General features: G+C 41.4%; 1 protein-coding gene across 4 annotated transcripts in view; it reads left to right on the top strand.

Annotated features, from left to right (window-relative positions):
- The window catches only part of LOC118119622 (dehydrogenase/reductase SDR family member on chromosome X-like), a 44,442-nt gene extending 25,899 nt beyond the window's left edge, over window positions 1–18,543 (top strand). For 3 of the 4 annotated variants that reach the window (XM_035173722.2, XM_035173723.2, XM_035173721.2), the window contains 5 exons: window positions 552–620; window positions 9,575–9,676; window positions 10,480–10,687; window positions 12,354–12,561; window positions 14,203–18,543. In XM_035173722.2, the coding sequence (XP_035029613.1) occupies window positions 552–620; window positions 9,575–9,676; window positions 10,480–10,687; window positions 12,354–12,561; window positions 14,203–14,382 (767 nt within the window). In that variant the 3' untranslated portion in view covers window positions 14,383–18,543. Of the gene's footprint in view, window positions 1–126; window positions 351–551; window positions 621–9,574; window positions 9,677–10,479; window positions 10,688–12,353; window positions 12,562–14,202 lie in introns of those variants that run through there. The other variant, XM_035173724.2, reaches the window with a different exon arrangement.
- The last annotated feature ends 511 nt before the right edge of the window (window positions 18,544–19,054 follow it).

Genomic DNA, 19,054 nt, shown 5'->3' with positions numbered 1-19,054 from the left:
GAGTAGGAAGAGAGTTTGCATGTGTGTGTGTGTGTATTAATTTTTATGTGCAATGATTCCCTACATTTGAGAAGTGGTAAACAGCTAATGTTTAACTGATGTTTTGTAGATTGACTGAATCGACTGGATCATCTAATTGATTTATTGTCAGCAATAATTTGTTGGCAATAAAATAATAATTTAGACACAAACCCACGTATCTTCCTCATCCTCCTCTGTTTCTTCCCTATATTTATACCTTGCTAACTTCTCTCATATCTTATTTAATAGATGCAGAGTTCATTTGTATGCAGACGTTCTCTGTAAACAGTCCAAGTCAATGACGGCATCTCACACCCGGGCATTTGCAGGTGTTAAATATATAAAATTATCTAATGTACTGTATCTGATGTTAAAGTAACAACATGTTTTTGGGAAGTTTCTCTTAACACTGAACCATTATTTAATATACTAAAAAATCTGCCTGACAAAAAACACAAACACTATTATTGTATAAAAGCCTCTAAGGGCTTGTCAGACATTGTATTAATCTGTGTGTGTCTCTCCTTCAGGTGGGAGGGATGAGCGTGAGGGCCTGGCAGCCGTCAGAAGGATCTGTGAGGAGTATAAAGAGGCCAAAGGTAACATTGCGAACATCCCTAAGAACAAACACACAACCACACACAGACACACTAAACCTTTGTGTACATGTGCATTTGTTTTAGTATGCCAGTGTTTGAAGATAAAGGGCAGAGGTGCATCCGTGTGTCCCTCAGGCTTGTTTTTGCAGTCTTTTCCAGACACACACGTAATTGCACACTTGCAGGTTTACACACACACAAACACAGACAGCGCTTTCATGCCAAGTATACACTGTCAGGATTGTTGGTTGATGAACTGTGAGGAGAAGGAAAATATAGGGAAAGAGCTGAAAAGAACACGAGGGGAGAAAAGTAAACCAAAATGTGAGGGGAGGAGGGAGAGACATAGACATGGAGGAGGCAGATGGGGAAGGAGAGCATGAAAAATGGACAAATATAGGAAAATGACACATTAAAAAGACAGGAGATGGGTTAAGGAGGAAATGAAAGTTCAGACGAAGAGATGCATATGAGAAGAGACAAATGATAGCAGCGAAGCGATGTATCAGCATCCATTACCGACACCTTAAAGTGTTCTCTGTAACTCACATGTTGAGAAATGGATGCAGCTGACCTTCACAGCACCATAAATTCCACTGTGGTCTCATGACTGAGATGCCTCGTGAGTTATCCTTCTGTGTACCAAACATCCACCTAGCAGGGTTTGTCTGCAGCTTCTTAACTCAGAGGATGTTCAATGATTTATACCACTGCATAAATGAGGGGTAATGAAATAATTAGTATGATCATTACGTCTGAAGAGGTCCTTAGTTTAGCCTACTTCATACGTAGTTTAATCGAATACTGTAATGTCTGTAAAGTCAACAGAGAACACTGATCATCAGGTTTTATTAAAACCACCGACACTGTGATTGTGAGACTGATTGGTGCGTCCAAACCAAACGTCGGGCTACTTCTTTGCGTGATGAGATTTCATACAAAGTCAATATAAAGACATAAAAAGACACAAATTTAGGGTCTGGGCACGTTTACAGATACGTCGCTGAGTAAAGTTCACCAAAGTTAAACTCCATGCGAAGCTACACTGCGGATTTGCTTCACCACAGGAAGCAAATGTTTTATTTGCCTCCTCCCTCGCACAGATTGGAAGTAAATGGCAGGCAGAGGCTTGCCACTGCTACATTTACCTGAGTGTGACCTTGCCCTGATCCTGATGCCATACTTGCAAGTAAATTAAGTGATGCTAAAAATCATTTTTCACGCACCAAGGACGATGTCTGCAAATATGGAGAATCAAAACAAAGTGTAAAGGCCCAGTTAATTGGATTGAGCTCTTCAAATCCTTCAGTCCTCCATGTTGCACCACAATGTTTCTGCAACATCACAAAACAAACAACCAAAACACTGTCTTTAGAGCGGCCCTTTTTCATTTTGACATTACTGGAATCTTTTTCACATTACCTTCCCCTCGCCTTCCAGCACTCCTCTTGCCTCACTCTCTCCTCCCACAGAAAAGGATGAGTGATGGGAGGGCTTTTCAGTTGGTTGCAATCTGCAACCTAACCATGAAGATGCCACTAAATCCTACAAACTGGACCTTTGATGACAAGCTCGGGTCATTGCCTGGCAGCAATGAGCCGAGGCAGCGACAAAATGGCAAAAGGTTGGCGCCTCCTTAAATACAGCGAGAAAGCACCAGCTGCTTCTTTACTATTATTACTTTCTTCACTTGATGTCACTATATAGATCAAAACTGTAAGCTGCACTTGTTCTTTTTCTTTGCTGTCGTCCTATAGACATACTGTAAGCTCTTATAAACTCTCCTCACCTTCACATTCTTGAGCCTCATGCACTTACGAATACTTGTCCCTTATGCTTATGCATCAGTCATTCTTCCTGGTACAGTTGGATACAGGTTAGGTATGATGTTACGTGTAGTGCTGCCAATTGGGAAGCAAGCAGTGGTTTGTCTTGCCCGGCCTCGCAGTGGAGAGCAGCAGAAAGCCGGCTGGCCGGGTCCCTGCTTGTGTGTAAGTGGCTGTCAGGTACAGAGACAGCAGCCATGTAGCTGGTGTCATTGAAGTCGATTTCCCTGGACGGGGCCGTGGTGGAATTGATTACTTCTTTTGTAATTGGCAGGCACTGAGGCATAGGGGACAAGAGGGGTGTCTGTAGCCAGATGCTTGTGCACTGAATGAGAATGTGTTGGCGTGTGAGCGTGTGTGTGTGTGTGTGTGTGTGTGTGTGTGTGTGTGTGTGTGTGTGTGTGTGTGTGTGTGTGTGTGTGTGTGTGTGCGCATATTTGAATGCGACAGTAATGGATTCTCATTAGTATGTGAAGCAGGAGCTTTAAACATCTCTGTCCAAACACCCTTTGGCATCTTTCCTAGCGTTTGCACATTAGTCTGTTATGAAATGGGAGACTGCTCATAATATACACCAGGGGGGTGGAACGCCTGGCCTCCGGGCCATATGTGGCCCGTGACACAGTTTGATCTGGCCCGCAAGGCAATTAATTAATATAAAAAAGCAAATCAGAAATATAAAAAATAATTCTCATTAGAAATAAGTAATTTTTTTCTGCGATAAATAGCAATAATATAAAATAATAGAATAATCTCCTCTCTGGCTGTATGCCTGGCAGGTCATGGTGAAAGAGGAAACACACAACTCTTCCGTCAATCATCATGGCGACTGGCAAGAAAACAAAAGTAGATGTGCACTTGGACTTGGAAAATGGACAAATCATTACTGATCACTGACAGTGATGAAAAAGGCCAATCTCAAGCATCATTACAGCTGTAAACACGCAGCTAAACTGAATGAGTTGAGAGGACAAATGCTCTTGGATAAAATTCACACTCTTCGATGGAGTTTGATTCCCAACAAGATATTGAAAAAAACATTGAAGGACTAGCAAGAAGGTTTTTTCTCTCTGGTCACCAGACTCAACAAGAACTGCCAATTTTTGGCTTGCCAGGCCTTATGGACATCTGTAGAGGTCACTCAGGAGATTCCAAGTTGTCACTAGACAAATAATTTAATTTCACAAAGTATCCTTATATATTTTATACAATAGAAAAAGAGAGACTGCTCATTTGAGTCACCTTGAACACAATTAAAGGAAAAATCATTAGTCTTATTCTGTTTTGAACCCAGACAGGCCACCTTTGAGATTCAGGAAATGGAAGTCTAGTAAAAACAGCCTCCAAGCCCAGCCATGTTGATGTACAACCACACTAGCTGCCCATTCACCTCCACTTGCTGGTATATCTACATTTCCTATCAAAGAATTGGTATTTTGAGAAATATAGCATCGCTCCTTTCATCTAACTCAAGTGTATATATAGATATATACTCTCCTTCTCCCCCTCTCTCTATCTAACAGTCACTAGATATAAATATGTAAAGGTGTGTTTGGTACCATTTGGTGCCATAGTGCAGTGAAACAAAGGTATGAGCCCCAGAAAACCTCAAGCACAATCCTGTGGAAATATGCTAATGACTTAAGACTGCAAGTGAGCTTTAGTCAATGAGGCTTTAAGTATTTTACTCTAAATTATAAACTCACACACAAACACACACCACATGCAGATACAGGGTGTATTTTTGCCACAGGCAGTGCAGTCTGTCCGCTAACTTTAGTCACGGTGCACTTGAAAGTAACACTTTGCCTCAAACTATAGGCCTAGATTAACGGTGTGAAGCAAGTCAACCTGTGTGTGTGTGCGTGCGTGCGTGCGTGCGTGCGTGCGTGCGTGCGTGCGTGCGTGCGTGCGTGCGTTTGCATGTGCAGTGTTTCTGCATAACACATGAAATTATTTTTCAGTTCAGGTGCTGCTTCCTTCCCCCAAAAGCTGCAGTTATTTTACCAAAGCCTTTTCTCTCCAATTAACTTTTTCAGACACCTTTTTAGTTCAGTCATGAAGGAAGATGTTAGGCTCTGATTACTTTACTTTTGTAAAAAAGAAAAAAAAATATTTTCAAAAGTAACACTATAACACATTTAATCAAGAAATCATTCTACCACTTAAAATCAGGGCAAGCTGTATATTACACATTACACCTGTGCTTTTTGTCTTTCAACTGCAAGTTTCATTGACTATTTTGGTCGAGTCATGATTGAGTCATCACGCCTGCAGTAAATGTTTGCAGGCTTATTTGATTTGCTCAAAATAGATAATAACCCAGACTGCAAACCCCCGGCAGACACTGAAGTCAGTGTGGAAACAGTTTGGCTTCATATTATGACCTATTGTTCATTTTGTTTTGCCTTAAAACACACATCACTTTATGGCTATATATTCTGTAATTTGTGGCATAGATTTATTGATACACTTGGACACATCATCATCGATAGTGCCTTGAGTCATCAGGTGTTGTGGGTCTTTCAACTTCAGACATTAGACCACAGCTTGACCCTCCTGATCCACAGCCCTCTTGAGGCTTTCCCTGCTGTCTCTGAAGTTCTGCTGCTGGCTTTTTTTTTTTTGTGCACCAGTGATGCCCAGGAGGCTGTCAGCTTTGCACAGAGATTTTCTTGCAAAGCCCCTGCCCGTCATTTCAATTGACATTCACCGGAGTGCTTCTTCTGCAGCACTCCTCCACCAGTTCTGCATACTCAAAACTGTTTCACTCCTCTCAGGGCAGTGTAAGCTCCAGCATGACCACCTGTTTCAGTGTTTCTGAGGTCATCACAGTGACGTGTGGTGTCCGCAATTTCCTCAAGGAACCTGAGTTGCTTTCCTTACTCCACCTTTATCAACTAGTCGTGTACTGTTCAAAGAAAGTCTGCTTGGGTTTTTTAGTGGAGATTTTAATATTCCTTCTGGTTTCACAAATGCGATTCCACACCTTGGTGTTCTGAGATGCTGAATTTGGTAAATTAGGCTACAGATAGACCCAAGATATACCTTCAGCTATTGGTCATGGTGCCATGCACCGTGCTGACACATGCTTACCATCTGGCTTGGGTGTAGCTCCCGTACCTTAATTTCCATCTGGACCAAGTCCCACATCCCATTACCCTTGGTTTGGTTGGAATGCGGCCTGAACCTGCTGGGGCCAACTGTCACTGATCGCACCACAACTTTGTTGCAGCCGAGAGTCTGCTCGCTCCACTGCCTCTCTCCACTTCCAGTCTTCACCACAATGCCAAGAATCATGTGAACGAATACGGAAAGATTGTAATGATTACAGACAAAAGCACAGTCCAGCGTGGTCTCTGCCAAATCAGCTGAAATCTGTGGAGGAGCTCATACTGGCAAAATGCCCAGACTTTAAATTCTCAGTTATCACGATGTTGTTTATGAGACAGCTCAAAATGAAACGATTTATACTTTCTTTTTCCGGGTCTCATAAGAGTTTGTTGCAGAACTTTTTCTGGAAATCTCATTCCTCCTTTTGTATTTCCCCTCTTTATTTTTTGACAATATTATTACGAAGGAGAGAGATGAAGTGAGACACTGATGTGATTCAAAATGTAAGAGGAATTCAGAATATCCTATGACTTGACTATCATCTTATACTGTGTTGGGTTTAGAGCAAACAAAACACATTCAAACATTTCTGAAGATGGTTAGACCACATTAAGTTCACCTATTATTTCTGTCAGATGCAGAGCGTGTGAGTAATACAAGATCTCTGGCCTGTTGGTAAGCAGAGGAGAAATTCAATGGGTTTTCCAGTGATGCATTTTCATATCAGAGTTAGGTATAATCCGGCTTAATATTACCTGTGGTGACAATCAGGATGCATGATGCATGTTAAAGCCAGCTGGATTGAGGGGATTTCTGGGAAAAGAAGCAGGAAGTCCTCCATCATTATATTTTTTATAAGTTTTCGCAAAGAAGCACCAGCTAAAGCAGAGGATACTTTTAAACCCTTGGCCATATTTGTGCCTCTTACAAATTCTAATCACCGATAGTTTAGTCAGTTTAATGCATTAAAAATTCTTAAACTTATTGTCTAAATTGAACTGATGATTGCATTCGTTTTATTTGTATTATTTTTGTTTGTATGTTTGACCTTGTTTACATCTTACTTTTGTTAGAAGCTGAATGAATTATGGAAGCTCAGTATAATGAGTTATTGAAGGATTTTTCAGTGTCTCTTTTGTCACTGTAGTTGCTCTAAATGTGCACTGATGTGGCAGGAGCCATTTGTAATCACATTAAGTGTCCACAATTATAGACACAGTTGTGAAACACTTGCGTGTCTGCTTTTCCATCCACACTGTTGCAAAACTCAGGTGTAGGCAAAAGGAAAGTAGTGAAGGCCGTCAATATCAAACATGGCACTGCAAACACAATGCCTTGTCATTGTAGGAAAAGCAAATGTGTAAATAATAACGTTAATTATGGCTCAGTTCTATTTAGGTGGCCCATTAAACAGTTAATAAATAGTGTATAATATAGCCATCATTTATATTTTTATTTACATGTGTCCTTTCCTTTATGATATGCTTAATTGTCTTTAGTGACAAAGGTCTATTTTGTATAATTTATCCTCGAACAATTGAGATTAAGAGTGAGATGTAATGTTTTTCTAACAAATCTCAATTAAGGGTTCAAGGGATATTCACCATCTCGTCCTATATTCTGGATCATTTGAGGCCTACATGGATTTGTGGCAGCTTTTGTCATTGGTTGTTGAGAAAGAAAAAGACAAAGACATTTTTAAATACATGTCTTTGTGACTCACATTGAGTGGTGAAGTTGCTGACATGGCTTATACCTAAACATACTGAAAGATCAAGTTGAATGTCATAGAAAGCGTCTGCTTTCCCAGAAGTCAGGCCAACTTCAGATTACATAAAATCAACTTGGAATTGGTTTCAAATTTAATGATTAAAGTAACCCTTTAATTTGGTTTCCTGCCATGTTAAGTAAGTTAACATAAAGCTTGGATGAAATAAATGGAAACTTTCAAAGGAGACATGAATGGATTCAGTGCACGTCTCCATAGGCAGTTTCTGTCAAACGAAAACAGAGCCAGTGTGCGTTTGGCTATTGAGCTGAGGAAACTGAGCTTTATAGAAGATCCTGGGATCTGAATTCAGGGCTGACAGCATCGCCTGATCGATGGCGTTTCACTCCCAGTGGGCTTTCTAGATATGACTGGCCTGTCAGACAGGGACTGGCCTCAAGGGAGCCCAGTGAAGAGGACAGGAAAGGAGCAGCATGCACCAAACACACAAACACACAAACACACAAAGGCACGTCAGGCCAATGCACATGTGCAAACACTCAAATTTACTTTGTAGTCATTTTTAAATGCATACACATACTGTGACAAACGTGTGCTCATTGACATGCACACACATACTCTCCCTGCTTGTGTTTCTTTTCCTTTCTACTTCTGTGTTGCTCTCTCTCTCTCTCTCTCTCTCTGTCCCTCTTTTTCTCACACACAAAAGCACACACACACACACACACACACACACACACACACACACACACACACACACACACACACACACACACACACACACTCAGCAGGAGGTGAATGGCGTGGCTTGGAGATAAGACGCTATCAAACCTTCATCGGGGACGGCTGCACTCTCATCTGTGATGGTGGCCTTTTCCTCTATCAGTTCCATCAACTCTCCTTCCCCTTGCTCCCTCTCAGGCCTCTTCCTGTCCTTGTCCATTATATTTGACCCTCCACACACTCACTCCAGTCATTGGGGGGAACAAGATATTATTCTCTCGATATATGAAAGATATGTCCCTTTTGTATTCTTCCTGCAAAATGGCAGTGCCTTTGTGTTGCATGGTACTTTGGCAGCAGCTGATAAAAGATTTCGCAAGTATAAAAAAAATTATTCAAAGCCCAGCAGGGTTCATGTCGATCTATAAATATATAGCATATTCCCCCTGTCACCTGCCTATTCAGAACATGGAAAACAATGTTACTTTTGTGTAGAATAAATCGATTACACCTGCCAACCTAAGAAAAAACAGCAGAGAATGCGTCGTAAGAAATCCTCAGTCAGGCCATACTGCAGGTTTCATGCTGTATTGTTCATATTTGTATATTATTCTACTGTTTTATGTTTTTAGTTGCATTTCTGTGATCTATGTGTTTGTCTTTGGCTGTAAAGAAGAGAAAGAGATGAAATCTCAGTGACTGAAATATGCTACTATTACATCCCTACTAAACACTAGGGAATGAACTAGGGGAGTAACACATGTGAAATGAATCCAGATCGAGAAGGAAGACGAAAAAAAGTGATGTTTTGTTATCACAAAATAACCAAACTAAACAAGGTGAAATGGCAACTGAAAGTGAAGCTCTTCAAAAAAGGAGAGGCCAGTGCCTGTAACTGATAAAAGAGTTTGTGCAAAGTGAAAAGTTAAACCAAAGATTTACTAATGTCTACGCTCCCAAAGGAAATAGCCTAGCACAAAACCCACAATGCACTGTCATGAGGCAACACTGTCTATGACTATGTCTCAAACCGACGCACAACGGTGCGTGTCCACTCACTTATATACACACTTCTACAGGTTGGAGCAATCGTGTGACTGAGATGACAGACAGACACGCCCATAAATCCCATAACCCCATCATTTGCTGGCCATAGATAAGAATATGTCTAATTGCTTTGTTGCCTTTATCTCAGTATGTTACTATAACAGCTTTCCTCCCTGTGTCTTATCATACATTAGATCTGATATACCAGTGTGTCGAGCATTGATGGGGTTCAGGTAGAAGTATAAGGTTTTATAAGATGTACAGAGAAAGTGTAGCACTGCCAGTGTCGTACTGTAAGAACCCACCAAGTCTCATGATTAATACACTCTTTGATGTCTTACTGCCAAAACGACTAGCAGAAATAATCCGTTTGCAATGGCTCTGATGTATTTGCTTCTCTCTCTCTCTGTGTGTGTGTGTGTGTGTGTGTGTGTGTGTGTGTGTGTGTGTGTGTGTGTGTGTGTGTGTGTGTGTGTGTGTGTGTGTGTGTGTGTGTGTGTGTGTCTCCATTTCAGTCGAGTTCAAGAAGCTGGACCTCGCCTCTTTGCAGTCTGTCCATCAATTTGTCCAACGCTTCAAGCAGCAGGGCCTGCCACTAAACATTCTTATCAATAATGGTGAGTGATGGAAATGTCTTGTTCCCGCCACATGTGGATTGTCTGCAATGTTAGTTTATAAAGTAATTAGTGGGGAGAATAGGGATCCTCTACACAGCAGTGTAATTTAAATGCTATCACCTGAATTTGAAGCATTAAACTCAGCTTTGGACTCACTGACAAATCTTTAACATATAGTATTTCACATTTAAGTACAGGAAGAAGAACAATGTGTTTTGCATGTCCTCCACCAGACTGGCTCATCAGTTAGTGGCTCCCGGCAGTGTCAGATGACTTAAATATACAGTATGTTAGAAAAGGAAATTTGCAATGATTCAAATTTTGACCGTCAACAGATAGATCAGTCAGACTCTTCCCTTAAGTGAAGCCATCGGTAAGGTCTGTCTCCTTATTGATAAGCAAGACACAGAAGATTTCTGCCGTCACCAGTAATCAAAGCTCATAGGAAAACCTTAAACGGACGGCTTTCCATTTCATGTTTACATACTCTGTTTGAAAGCAACATGCCAGTTAAAGTTAATGTAAGAATGTGCTGTAAAGAACACACGTCACTAACTCTGTGCTGACCACTGCAGATATATTAGAGACTCTTAGGATTTAAGAATATTGATATATTATTGTTTTCTATTGTTATTGTTTTCTACCTTGTGTTTTTTGTTACAACAAATACATTAGCCCTACCAAACAATTTGGAGATTGTGTAAATGTAATTCTGCACCATGCTGAAAATATATGCTTATAAAAAAAGCTGAAAAGTATTTTTCTGTGCCTCACTTGCCTCTGTGTTCATTTCCTGTGTCAAGCGGGTGTCATGCTGGTTCCCGAGTGCCGCACTGAAGATGGATTTGAGCAGCACTTCGGGGTGAACTACCTGGGTCACTTCCTGTTGACCTGGCTGCTCCTGGACACACTGAAGGATTCTGGGAAGTGTGGTCACTTCTCTCGTGTGGTCAACGTCTCCTCCTCCGCCCACCGCATCGGCGAGGTCCGACTTAACGATTTAAACAGCCGGTAGGTTCAAACATACACACACAAAATGTGATATTTGTGTTTATCTCTGCCTGAAAACTACATGAGAGAAATGTTATTTGTTTTCTAAAATAGCAAGTGACAAGAGTGTAAATTAGTTTTACAATACTTTAATTTTCATATAGTTTTTCCCATTTAAAAGTACTTGGGAGTTAAGTCAGAGCCTGGAATGTGCAAAGAGAGGACGATGGGTGGTGGTGGAACAATTTAAAACATTTCTTAAAGAGTTGAAGTTTGATTTTATTGCATTGGATTAGAAGTGACTCCAGAGTCCTGTGTGAATCGTGAAGGGGATTCAGGGAACCTGTCAAGAAAGGAGAAGTGAGTGTTTTGGCTACTGTGTTGTTTTATTTGGTAGAAGATTATGAGGCCAAACCTGTCGCGCTCACCTGCTCGCTCTCTATACTGGCATCACAAACACAAGCTCCTCAGTTTCTTCTGGCGTTAGTAGCTGTTGGCTCCAGTTGGTTCAGTTTCCTGCCAGAGAGCAGCACTGCTGTCCAGAAATATCAGCAGCCCCAACATCTTCATTGTGTTGTTTCATTTGCCATTGGGCTGGTCTGTGGATCATGGCTGTGAGCAAAGATTCTCACAACATGTTATAAAATCTGAACCACGCTGTTATAAAGATCTGTAGGATCTTTGGATAAAGGATAAAACAAACAAAACTCTCCCTGTATTTCTCCCCAAGTCCTGTTGTCACACAGATTTCAACATGCAGGCTGTAGGTTGCTTGTTAAAGACAGAGGTTTTCAATTGTTTCTTTGCCAAGGACCCTTGCAATATAAAAAATATTCCATGGACCCCTCATGTCTCTTGGAATAATTTGACATAGCCTATTTTTTACACTTCTACTTACTACTTCCTTATGGGTAGAACAACACAAGAGAAAAATCTTAGAAAGATATTACTATTATGTGTTTAACATGTATTCAAAATATTTTCACCATATTTACACAGAATGCGATATATTATGATAATTTTAATGGACGAATCTCTAAACTTTTCATGAGCCCCCTGTAAGTGTGCCTCAGACCCCTATTTGAGAACCACTGGTTAAAGAGATGCTGACTTTTAATTACTAGTTAATTCAGCTTTACTTTGATATAGAAAACAATAATTGAATTCACCATGCTGCTTAATTAAAGGTTACCAGCAGCTACTGGAAACTCTTAAGGAGGAATATCTCCCTGCGTGTTTTCTTGCATGAGTGGAAGTTGTGAATCGATCAATGCACCTTAAGCATCTTTATGACAACTTTGGCAATTTAATTTGTTATTACTTTGTTATAACATTATTCAGGGACGATCAGATCTTCAAAAAAATTTGCAACTGATTATGCAAACTGCTGTTCTTCTGTTTTTCTCACTCAAATTAAAATGAATCACGAAATGGGACATCGTCCTCAATTTAATTTCTAGTCTTGTTTGTGTATATTGTATCAGTGTTAAGTTTCCAGTGTAGGACGAACTCATCCTGCTGAACACGGACAAGTTCTTATTAAATGAGAATTTTATTTCTATTGTGGCAGTAGCTTAATTGAATAAACTGAACAAAAGCAAGGCAGCTGTTTACCTGCCCTCTACCCCCTCAATCCTTTTCATACAAATGTCTGACATTCTGTCTTACTTCCTCTCTCTCTCTTCAGCCAGTGTTATTCAGCTCATGCTGCTTACTGTCACAGTAAACTGGCCCAGCTGGTATTTAGCTCCCACCTCCACCAGGAGCTGCAGTACGGAGGCTTCCCAGTGACTTCATGTGCTGTGGACCCTGGCATGGTGGACACTGCTCTCTACTGCCACCTCTGGAAGCCCCTCCACCTGGCACACAGCGCCCTAGCTCCCCTGCTTCTGAAGGTAAAACACTCTCGTGACTTTCATCTGCTTTATTCACCCATAGATCAACTTTGATTTACTTTTTTTATAGAAAATGTCAGTAACTTTGCAGCATTCATTGTCTGCTTTCCTGGAAGGGAGCTGCGTCTGTCAGTGCTGCTGTCACCACGGTGACCTGAAACGCCGACTCGACTGCAGATGATATTCTAAATTTGAAACACAAACACTTCATGCACACACAAATACACACGGTCCACATAGCTAAAAATGGAAGTGCAAAAAAAATCTAAGCAGGCTCTTCACTGTGTGTTATATATTTAAACATTTCCTGCATAGCTTAAAGCGGTGGCCGCAGGCTGCTGTTAATGTCCCTGGGATTTAATGGAAGGAGACGTGTGCGTGTTTGAGACCAAAACCACGATTGTCACAGGCATTTGCCTCCAAGCGCAACCTGTGGGAGGGTTCTGCCCCACATACACAAACACATGCATCACACAAACTCATGCATGTAAATCATCAGCGCACACACACACACAAACACAAATAAAAATAAAATCTTAAAAGTATAACAGTTCTTCATTTAAATGTCTGAAAACAACTAGACCTATGATATTTTAGTGAAATACAATGTGGTGTGCTCCTAAGGTTGTGGATTTGAGGATTAGAAAAAATAAAGGGTAAAAATTCACTAAATCACAACCATGCAGAGCTATTTTAACAATAATTGTAGGAGTGTAAGTTGAAACTGTTTTATTTGCATAGCGTCAGATCACAAGAAAAATGATCTCGGCACACTTTTCATATAATAGAGAAGGTGTAGACTCTACTTTTTATATTCTTTTCCTTTTTTTGTGTGCAGCACTTTGTAACTTTCTTAAGAAAAGTGCAATAAAAATAAAGTTTATTATATTATTTATCTGAATGTGATGTGTTCACATGCTGCCTCTAACGTATAACTGATAAATGAAAGGTATTTGGTTTTCTGACACTCTTTAAGAAGAATATGCAACCAACAGCACCTTTTGTAAAGACACAGTCATTGGTGAATATTGTTGAGCAGCATCTTTGGCAATATCAGATACAACAGAGCAACAAGTCACTCAGGAGCGGCCTGTTGTCATGGAAACAAATTTTTTTAAAACAGATTTTGGGGAAATGTTGTGGAGTACTACGGCACACACACACACACACACACACACACACACACACACACACACACACACACACACACACACACACACACACACACACACACACACACACACACACACACACACACACACACAGAGAGTATGCCTGTCAGTGTTGATGCTCGCAGGATGTGATCCCCTCTCCGCTCTGAAACCTGCTCCTGGTCTCACAGCTGACACTGAGATCATTGTTAAAAAGCATCAACTCTAACACTCACGCACATGCACACTTATGCATGCAGACACACGCACGCACACACACACACACAAAAACATACACAGGCACGTACCCTGAGCCTTCTTTTCGCTGACACTAACAAACAATGACATTAGTTGTCCTCTGGCATTCATACACACGCACACAAACACGTTCTTTGTTTTCGCAACGATAACTTGTTGTTGAACTTGTCATCCTGCAGACTCTCTCATTCCTTTTTTATTCAGCTGGTGTTTGTGTGTATGTCGTCCACAGACCCCTGTAGAGGGCGCTGCCACTGTGTTGCACGCTGCCCTATCACCAGCCCTGGAGGGGGAGTACGGAGAAGGCTACTGGTCCAATGGGTGCAGGGAGATGACAACACCCCGGACCTTTGACCCCCAGCTCAAGCTGAGCCTCTGGGAGACCAGCCTCCAGTTACTGGGACTGCAGTAGCAAGATAACCACGGGCGACCAACAGGACTAAGTAAACGTCAGACACAGACCCTTAACTCGGACGAACCCGCCGCTTTCCTCTTCCTCCTCCTCCCTTCTTTTCTGTATTTTTTTCTCTGTCCATATCTCACATCGAGGTGTTTGTAGCGATTTATTTTGACGATCTTGCAATCCACCGCTGGACTGTGATTGGTTATTTGGGAAGGCAAGACCTTGTTTTTGTTCCAGACCTGCCAAAGAAGGGCTACAGGGGACGGAAGACATGTTTTTTGTTTGTCACTGTGAGCGAGCTAACATACGCACATGTGTAAACACACTTGAGGGTTAGATGGATATATGATTTTGCGGTCATAGATACTGGGAAGTTGACATCGGATTATTTCCTGATTTTTAGCAAATCTAGCCAGAGAAACTACGTTGACGTATTCAAAAAACCCACAATGACACCTGCTCCACTCTGCCTTAATGTCATTACTCTGGATTTCAATAAAGACTTTCAAAATACTTAAATAGTTTTTCAGAGGTTTTACAATGCAGTTATTTAATTATTATTACATTAAATTCTTGTTTGAGTATGGAAATAGATTAAAAAGCAAAATTCTGGTTCTATACTAGCTGCAAAATCACATGTCGGTCAAACCCTCACATACACAAACACAAACACATACTCATACACCATCAAAATTATTAGATTCTTCAGATCTGAACCCAACTTGCTGTGGGCGGAGGAATATGATGTCATCACTTTGCTTTCACACATCGTAATGCTTTTCGCAGCTCATGTTTCCATCCCCTCCCGTTTTACTGGGAGCACCTTGTTCTTTTTGTAACACCCTTGTGCTTTTACTGGTTACTGCTGTACTGAGTCCTCATGTTAACTGCTGGTCGTAGTTGTGTGTGATAAGTTGTGTTTTGAGGATGCTGGGAAAACGTCATCATCAGCTCCTCTGTCCTTTGTCCCTCTTCAACTCAGCAATCCAACAAAAGACATTCCTACAGACTGAAGGGGGATACGGGAAAACCCTGAAATACAGAAGAGTAAAAGTAGGGCAGATTTGGAACGATTTCCTCTGTAGACTTGACAATGACACGTTTCTGTATTTGTCTGCTCAGAAACAAAGAAAATGGAAGGAGGCAGAACCAATCCCCACCTTGCTCTGAGTCTGTCCCGGTTTTCCTTTGTGATCAGTGTTAATCGGTTTTACTGCGCCTGTGATAAATGTGTTTGTGCTTTATGCACGAGTTAAGCATCGACTCATGCTATAGACCCAAATCAAAGATAGCACAACAATGGCCGGTCCAGGAGGAACAGCAACAGAAAGGAGAGTGAGGGAAATCAAATTTTTTCCATAATTCAAGCTGTGTTGGTTCCTCATTGCTGCTGCTGCTGCGTCTGCTTCTGCTTCCTCATTTGGCGCCGCTCCCAGTGCATTGTGGGATTGAGATTTCCCAGTGGTGAGAATCAAACTCCATCTGCCGAGCTGACACACTCACTCTCAAACATTGGATGCAGTACTGTATATCCAGGCCCAGGCTTATCTAAACAAGCACACAGCATGTCTGTCTCTCATTCAGGAAAACACTCCTACACACACACGCAAAGATATAACACACAGCCATAACGCCATTGCCACTGTGATTAACCATTTTAGCTGTGAAGATGAAAAGTTTTATCTCAAACTGACCAGATTTGGCTGAAAACCCTTCCACCACGTGCCATCCCATCGCTGTATCTGTTGGATGTGTGTGTTGTTGCTTTTTACACTGCCACCAAGCGTCCAGCGTTCATTATGATCTGCCGTATGTGAAGCAATAGCATCACTGTGGTACTGTAGCTCATTCAGCCAGTAGCACAGAGCAGGACATTCAGACCCAGGACCATGAGATTCTATCAAAGAAAAACAAAAACAGCGTCACGTTACGTAAATATCACAAATTCAGAATTTCTTTGGTGACAGTAATGTGCATTCTTTACAATTATATTTAAAAGATGTCACCAATTTCAAAACCAGTTTGACGACCTGTAATTGGTCTGGTTTGTGTGATATGATTACCAGTGATGGCTCCCATTAGCACATGGACCTGGTAGAAATGACATGATCATATAATTTGACCAAGATTACCTAAAAGCTCCATTAAGCAGCCAACCATTAGTTAATGGACTGTAGGGTCATGTGCTGTTATATTTGAACATGGACTCTGTGGGTCCATTTTTAGACTAATGCATTGTCCATGTTATAAAGAGTCGAAGAGGGCAGTGTTGTTTATGACAGATCTAGGCTGGTAGGAGATGTGCATGTCTGTTCTGGTTTTCAGACGTATTCAGGCAAATACATCAAATATTTATATTATATATATATTATATAACAGCATAATAACTGTTACTTGGATAATAATATGAATCAACTTGTACATGTGGGAACCTGATAACTATGATGTCACAGGAACGCAGCATAACTAGCAAAACACATCACACCTTGAATTGATTCTGATTGGCTCTCATTATAGAGGCACTACAATGTGGCCAATCAGGACCATGTGTTGTATGTGGCATGGGTGGAACCTCCACCAGCAGATTTACCTCATTCGAATGAGAGTTAGATTTTTCAGCCAATCAGGGTTCAGTCTGACGAGAACTCAGATTCAGTTAAATTCAGCTTTTAGTGTAACTACGTTACTTTTGCAAAATATCACGAATGGAAATCCAACAGAATAAAATGGGACATTTAAAATTCTAATTTAAAGCAATCATGAGTTAGATTAGTTTTTCTATTGTAGCAGTCATGTGGGAACTGACTGTAAATGCCAGCAATACTCTTCAGTTTTTAAGATGTTATTTTTTGGGTCGTCTAACTGCTCATTGCCTCGGTGCTTCCTTGTTTTACTGTGGATCCTTGAGGCTCCTGTAGAGTACTGACAAAATAACCAACAACCAAACTTAGTTCTCAAGTGAAACAAACGTGCGTGTGTCCCCTTCACACAAATGACAAACACCAGCTTACCACTCAGCAGCACTCATTTAACGTACAAGGCTCCGGTGCGAGCTACGTCCCGTCACAGAGCTACCGTGCTTTCCCACAATCCAGCTGCTATGATAGATGTTATTTAAAAAAGCAAACCTAAGTGGGGGGGCGTCTGCACACAAGATTTTCCTTGTTCTTGTTATGTCAGCTTAACGAGAAGAGGAGTGGGGGGGGTCTAAATTATCGATGATTACCTTGTTATATATTTAGCGGACTTGTCAAGAACTCTGCGCAGACGGGACAGCACAGTGAACTTTCTGAACTTGAATTGCAAATATAGAAGAAGAGCAACATAAAAAAAAAAAAGAAACATCTCAAGTGACGTTCCGTGATATTGTCTGTATGTTATCTACTCGTAAAATTTCAAAAAGCCGCTGGACGTGGACCAGTGGAGCTGTATGTTGACTAAAAACGCTCTAATAGCCATTCTTCTGACTGACCTGGGATTACATTTATATTAAATGTTCTGGTCCCAAGTTCTGCGATTCCCTAAATGTGTATATGTAAAGGAAGAGATCATATAAAGACGTATACAGTGGGAAGGTTTCCAGATGAACTGAGTCCTTACTCTGGAGCAGGTATGAGAAAACACATGCAGACATTTTTCTGTCCTTTCATCTTTTTATGCATGGGCCCGTACACCATTTTCTCCTTTTGCTATGAGTGCGACCTTTAGCTCGAGACCCTGCGGGGGGGCCGCAGAAGGCAGATGTTCCCACCTCAAATCCAGTGTAAACATTCAGTCCATCTGGGCGCCAGAGGATTTCCTGAAGATGTTTTTATTTTCTAAATCGTTATTTTGTCGTTGTTGAGATTTAATACATTTTATTGCTTTTGCTGTGCCTATGAAGAAAATCTCCCTCATACGTGTGTATACTGTGAAATTTTTCCATGTAGAAATGAGCTCGTAGAAACTGTGATACTGTCTCGTCCTGTGCATTTTGCTGTAAGTTCTTTCTTCTCGAGTGAAGGGAATGAAGAGTGTGTGCGTGTGTGTGTGTGCGTGCGTGCGTGCGAGTGTGTGTGTCTAGATTAGGGAGTCCATGTCCATGTTTTTCGTCGATGGTTGTGACATTCCAGCAGCAGCCACCACCTTTTCTATTATCCAAAGCCTCTCAATAAACATATCATTGTGCCACTCGTGCTCTCTGTCCTTTGCAGCGTGTGTGAGTGAGAAACTGTCAGCCTGATGACGCTGGGCATGAGACGGCGAGCCCCGAGCGCACGCTGAACTTTGGAGATATTCTCAGAACCATCAGTAAAACTCACACAGACATAAACACACTCTTACTAGGTCCCCGGGATTAACTCCATCACATTTTTCCTCTCGTTAAAAAAGCAGATCTTTGTCCGGTTACAACCTGAGTGTCTCACCCCTGACGCCTTTAAATAGGATTATGTTGGCAGAGACTCCACGACCAAAGCAACCCACTTTCCCCCCCCTGTCATCTGTCAGGAGTAATTGAGGTTCAGTGTCTTGCTTAACAAGGACACTTGGACATGTGGACCACGTTTCTTGCAATTAAGGGCCAACCCGTTCTATGACCTGAGCTACAGCTGCCTCAATTTGTCCGTTTGGATTTCGATCTGAACCTCGGAGCCTCGCCCCCTAAATTGCATTTGCTCTGCCACCTTAAACTCTTTAAAGT

This window comes from Hippoglossus stenolepis, chromosome 13, assembly GCF_022539355.2.
Source record: "Hippoglossus stenolepis isolate QCI-W04-F060 chromosome 13, HSTE1.2, whole genome shotgun sequence".
NCBI lineage: Eukaryota > Metazoa > Chordata > Actinopteri > Pleuronectiformes > Pleuronectidae > Hippoglossus > Hippoglossus stenolepis.
The sequence above is the reverse complement of the archived record's forward strand: the minus strand, read 5'-3'. Positions and strand labels throughout refer to the sequence as shown.